General features: G+C 31.8%; 1 protein-coding gene across 10 annotated transcripts in view; it reads right to left on the bottom strand.

The window, feature by feature from the left end:
• LOC118742517 overlaps positions 1 to 4,846 on the bottom strand; it is a 21,642-nt gene extending 16,796 nt beyond the window's left edge. The window contains exons 1-3 of one of the 10 annotated variants that reach the window (XM_036474648.1): positions 4,731 to 4,844; positions 4,351 to 4,397; positions 2,403 to 2,661 (exon numbers count right to left, since the gene is read on the bottom strand). In XM_036474648.1, coding sequence (XP_036330541.1) covers positions 2,403 to 2,454 — 52 coding nt within the window. In that variant the 5' untranslated portion in view covers positions 2,455 to 2,661; positions 4,351 to 4,397; positions 4,731 to 4,844. Of the gene's footprint in view, positions 1 to 2,402; positions 2,705 to 4,334; positions 4,581 to 4,730 lie in introns of those variants that run through there. The other 9 variants (XM_036474655.1, XM_036474649.1, XM_036474650.1 and 6 more) reach the window with 9 other exon arrangements.
• Positions 4,847 to 5,657: the final 811 nt, after the last annotated feature.

Below are 5,657 nucleotides of genomic sequence, written 5' to 3' on the forward strand. Positions count from 1 at the left end.
AAATAGAAAAAACGATTTTTTATGTTTTCGCTAACTGCGTATTTCACGATTTTTTCGAAAAGATCGGACGCTGGTCCAACTCCCGGAAAAATTTTTTGTCGAAAAGCTACCTACGTACCAAATTTTAAGCAAATCGAAACATAAATACGATTTTTTCGAATAGATCGGACGCTGGTCCAACTCCCGGAAAAAAGTAAGTTTTGTTTTTAGCCTAGGGCATGGTGGTTGCTGAAAGCTATTTATATACAAAATTTCACGAAAATCGGACCAGCCGTTCGCGAGATTACCTGCTACAAAAAAGGAATTTCTCTTTATATAGTTAGTATAGAGGTATAGATAGATAGATATATATTACACATACATGAAAAAGAATAACTTCACGATAATTTTTGCCGGTAGGTGGCATAAGGTCAAAATATCTGTAAGCAACACTTTCATTTAAAAAATAATAATAAACATTAAATAAACAACAAAAAAAATTGTCAAAACTTGTTCGAACGTCGCATACCCTTTCATTTGCCCGCCACTGTACATAAAAATGTTAAATCTTTACCCAGCCAGCAAAATTATCGTAAACAAACTGGAAACTGGATATTTTCTCGAAGAAAAACGGGCTAAAATGTCGTTTATGATAGCCGTTTACGATTCGTTTTCGAGTACTTTATCGCTTGAAATTGTCGATCGCCTACGAAAAGTCGTAAACGGATCGAAAGAGCATTCGTATGCGAATATTATATATTATAAAATATTGTGGTTCAAGAAAAATTTCCAACAGAATGACAATTTTTTCTTGTGCTGACAAATTGCTACAATTTCTTTTATTTTGTTTTTGTTTTATCGTTTACGAGCCATTTTCAAACTTTTCCCCGATCGAGAATCCCTCGTGAAACATAGGGCTTGATTCTCCATCTCAACTTAACTTAGTTAAGCCAATTTTCTTGACTTAGTCATGAATAACAATAACAGGTATGTTAACTTTTGACTTAAGTCCAAAAAGTGGCTAAACTAAGTTAAGTTGAGTTGGAGAAACCAGCCCATAATGTTCGTAAAATGTAAGTTTTTTGCTGGCTGGGTATGTTGTTCTAGTTTTTATACATACATATGTACATATGTAGTTGAATTTCGAGCTGTTCGATTATTCGTGTTTAACTTTTTGTGTTTAAAATAGATTTTCCCGCGGATTTTCGCTATTCAAACCAACAAAGAAATTGACCAATGGATCGATCTGCGTCCTCTTTTTTTTGGAAAGTTTTATCTCATTTCATTTATTTTTATAAAGATTCTGCGGATATAAATTTTTCCCGACCATCAGTTTGCGCCACTGAATATCACTACTTGATCTTTTTAACCGACTTCCAAAAAAGGAGGAGATTATCAGTTCGTCAGAATATTTTTTTTTTATGTATGTTACCGCATAACTTTGGACCACGTCAACCCAGGGCGACAACATACATACATATGTATGTACTCATTTAATGTTTAACTGCGAGGTAGTGATAACCAGACATTGAACAACCGACCCTAAGTAAGTACTGATTATGGTTAATTAGTTGGGTATTATTTTTTTTTGATTGACGTCAAGTATCAACACTTTTCAGTTGAGAAACCAGGTAGTTACAAAGATTAAAGGGATTTTACATGCAAGTGCAAATTTGAGTATGAGCTTAACTAACGGTGATTTCGTTTCTAGCAAAAAAATGTCGCCTTTTGATTGCCCCTTTCTCTTTCGTGTTCGATTCTAAATTAAAGGCAAACAGTGAGAAAATTTTGTGTTCGTTTCTTAAAATGTCAATCTTGTATAAGGCAAAGAAGGCACATTCTCTGCCCTGTGGAACCTTGTCAGGGGCGATAGTTGCCCTGAAAATCAGATAGTTATTTAAAACGACAATATTATGAAGGCAAAAACATGCATTTTTTCAGGGTTGAGTGTTAAGCTTAGTATCCAGCTCTTAAGAAAACGGTCAAGAAAAAATTGCCATTATTTCGCGTGTGTGTCCAAGGAATTTTGACATTTTTTATACCTCACAGCCTGTTGCCTCACTCTTTCCTCAAGAAATAATGGAACGGGAATATGTTTCTGTTGCAAGCCTGGGTTGCCTTGTGCTCTTTTTTCACAAAAAACTTTAGAAAACCGTAGTAGAAAGCGTACTAAATTTCTGAAGAACTGCGTACTGCCTTAAGGAAATTTGACTCAAGAAAATTTCTTAGCCATTTCTTGTACGTCATTTTATATGGAGTTTTTGCTTTTCTTAAGAGCTGGATACTAAGCCTAACACATCAAACACATTTTGCACCGGGGAAGGGCAGCATTTTTTTGGAAGAAACGTAATCACCATAATATGTAATTATAGTTGATAATAAATAATCTGTGTGTATTTGCAATTTCATAATCAGATACTCACCCATGATTAAATTAAAAATAGATTTTCGATTTTGTTTGGCGTACATTGACATCTTTGCAAATGTTAGCTGTTGTTGTTGTTTCCTTTATTAAATTTGATTAATAGCTGAACAGTTGTTGTAGCTATTATCGGCAAATTCTTGCTGGTTTTAGCTGTTTTTTTTTTGTTCACTATTTGTATTGGTACCTTTACTTTTACGTTTATTTCGCTTTGCCTCGTTGTCTTCACTTCCTTAATTAATGAGCCACCAACTACAACACTGATTGAGTTGAATGAAACCAAATTTATATTTATATTTAATTCTGTTTGCAAAAAAGAAAAAATATTTGATTTATCTAGCCGAAACTAAACGCTTTAAGAAATTTTGCTTAACACATAAAATTTAAGTTACGTGCGACACACGATAATAACACTCCGCGACTGAAATGCGAATAGCAGCAGAACCGGCTAAAAGATCAGAACTAAGCGGTCGGACGGACAGTCATCTCACCGACAAAAAATCCAGCGTATTTAACTGATGTTCGGATATGTGAGTTGCTTGAATGTAGATTTCCCGAGGAGTGCGGATTCCCCAAGTCAATATCTACGTGTACACATGTGTATGTATGTATATGCAGGCATGTATGTATTTAGTTAGGTGTATTAGTTTCAAACAACGGCTTCAGACAATTGCTCAAACCCGCACTGAATCACTTGTATCCAAAGCTCTGATTACAATAATAAGAAAAATGTTTACTATGACTCAACAGTTCCATGAGTTATGAAATTCTAACTAATTTTTAATTTCATTATTTTTCCCTTTGGACTAGTATTGCTATTCAATCATAAGTTGAACCATTTTATTTAATTTAATGTTTCAATAAAAATAAATGAAAAATATATATTTTTTTAAATTCAATTTAATTTAATTTTTAGAAACTTATTTTACGTATTTTTTTCCAAATTTATTATTTTATAAAGAAAAATATTTTGATTTTTTATTTGATTTTTTTTTAATTTTTTCCTTCTTTTAAATTTTAGATTTTACTCTTTAAGAAAGAAAAATATTTTTAAATTTAGAAACGTATTTTATTTGCTTCTTCTTTTTTGAGAAAGTTTTTTTTTTTTTTTTTTAAATTAATTTCAAGATTCTGCTTTAAAAATATAAATATTTTTTTTTAATTTTTAAGTACTATTTATTTTCTTATTGTTTGATTCATCTTTTTCTAACTTAACTTTTAGTTGTTATTATTTTAAAAGGAAAAAAACATATATTTTTTAATTTCTTTTAATTTTTAAAAATATTTGTTATATATTTTTGCCTTAATTTATTTTTATTTTTTTGTTAATTTTTTTTTTCTTCTTTTATTTATTAGTTTTTATTGTTTTAAAAAGCTAATTTTATGTAATTTTTAAAAGGTGATATTTCGATTAATCTTCCGAAAGACAGTAAAGAGCTTTCAAAATATTTGCTAAAATTGACAATTGTCTTACGCAATACTGTGGTGAGTCGAAAGATAGTTGCCAGTATTGCCCTGTATATTTGTCAGAGATCTTTCAAATTATCAAGATTTATTTTTTCATAAAAAATTTCACTCATTGCACTTTTAAACCCACACATTTATGTACCTATATACATATGTGCAGATGTATGTCTGTAGTTTGTAATATAAAAAGAAATCTTGCTGTATGCAACCGTCCTCTACATACATATGCACAGCTGATATGGCTTCTATATAAGATTTTCACGTGGGTGTGCAACGAAAATTCGCTGCAATTAAGATTAACTGTCGTTTTATGATTTTTTACATATCCCTTAAGTCTGATGGCTTTATAGTTAAAAAAAAATAAAAAAATCAGCCACTTGTTGCATACGAGCGCAATATGAATGCTTATCATTGTTGAGACACTTTGACAAACATCAATTAAATAGTAATAAAAATGCAAACATACAAAGTTATATACATACAACTATATATGCACAGATCGCTGTCGTCATAAACTACAACTGCACCACTTTTAAAGCAAATGAATTAGCGCATATTTAGTTAAGTCATACGTTTTTAATAAAAAGATATTTAAACTCGTTAACTAGATGATGTTCTACATTTATTAACACTATCACTCATTTTTTTTTATTTCAACTGTTTGCATTATTTTGCAATTTTTTACATATTAATGTGTGTATTATTTTCTTATCTATTTATTTATTTTTTATTAATTTGTTTGTTTCTTATTATGTTTGTTTTTATTAAAATATTTCTTTGCTTTTAATTAAATTTCGCGCCAGATGCGTTGAAGCGAACTTGTCAATTCCTAAATGCTAAACAAGTGTACTACAGAACACACCTACACACGCGCGCTATTCAGCAGCTGAATATCGCGTTGATTGCGTACAATTAGGTACGATGGCACACCCGCTTTAAGTGGAGTCACGTTCTAGAATGACCAAGCCCGCCCCAGCAAGACAAGCTCAGAAGCTCGCACAGCTAACTGAGCAAGTGCGGTTATCATTAAACGGCAATCACTAGGCTGATCGGGATGATTTTTATTTGGCCGTTTTTTTGGTTATCATTTTCAAATTTTCCCTCAAATCAATCGATTTATAAATATATGTATGTATGTGAGAAAATGTTTACGAAATTTCTATTTAGGTAATACATATTAACACATACCGTTGATGGCCGTACTGGTACATAATCCTACATGGCGTATGAGTAACATTTTTCATATTAAAATTTTAATTTTTGTTCATTCTCAATGCAAACTTAAAATGAAAATATCATGCGAATATAACCTGATCTAGAAAAACGGTATACAGATCCCTAATGTACGACTCAAAATTAAGTTTACGTATCTCGGCGTTTTTTCGTGTCGTTTTAGCGTCCCTATAGTACATAGAGGTTTTGCACGGATCTGGACGAGTTAAAGTTCGAAGGTCATTTAGTGGTTGAAAAAGGCACTTCCGAGAAAAAAGTTTCAAACAAGAGTAACGTATTTTTATTCTCAAAATGCGAATCAGTAGTAAAAACATGTACGTCTAAATTAAAAAGATGGACTTCCGGTTAGTTAACGACCAGTAAGAAAAATCTATAATTTTGCAACATCTCATAGCCCAGTAAATCTTTTATATTTTTATTCCCGAGCGCACTTGAGCACAAGGGCATGGGCGTAGCCAGGTAAGGGCAGGGGGGTGCTCGAGCCCCCCCTAACTTTCAAATTTTCCTTGTATATATATAAAATAATACCCTGAAATGCCAGCTTAATAGGGTCGAG

Source organism: Rhagoletis pomonella, unplaced genomic scaffold (assembly GCF_013731165.1).
Source record: "Rhagoletis pomonella isolate Grant_MI unplaced genomic scaffold, Rhpom_1.0 Rhpom_scaffold_00007, whole genome shotgun sequence".
NCBI classification, from domain to species: domain Eukaryota; kingdom Metazoa; phylum Arthropoda; class Insecta; order Diptera; family Tephritidae; genus Rhagoletis; species Rhagoletis pomonella.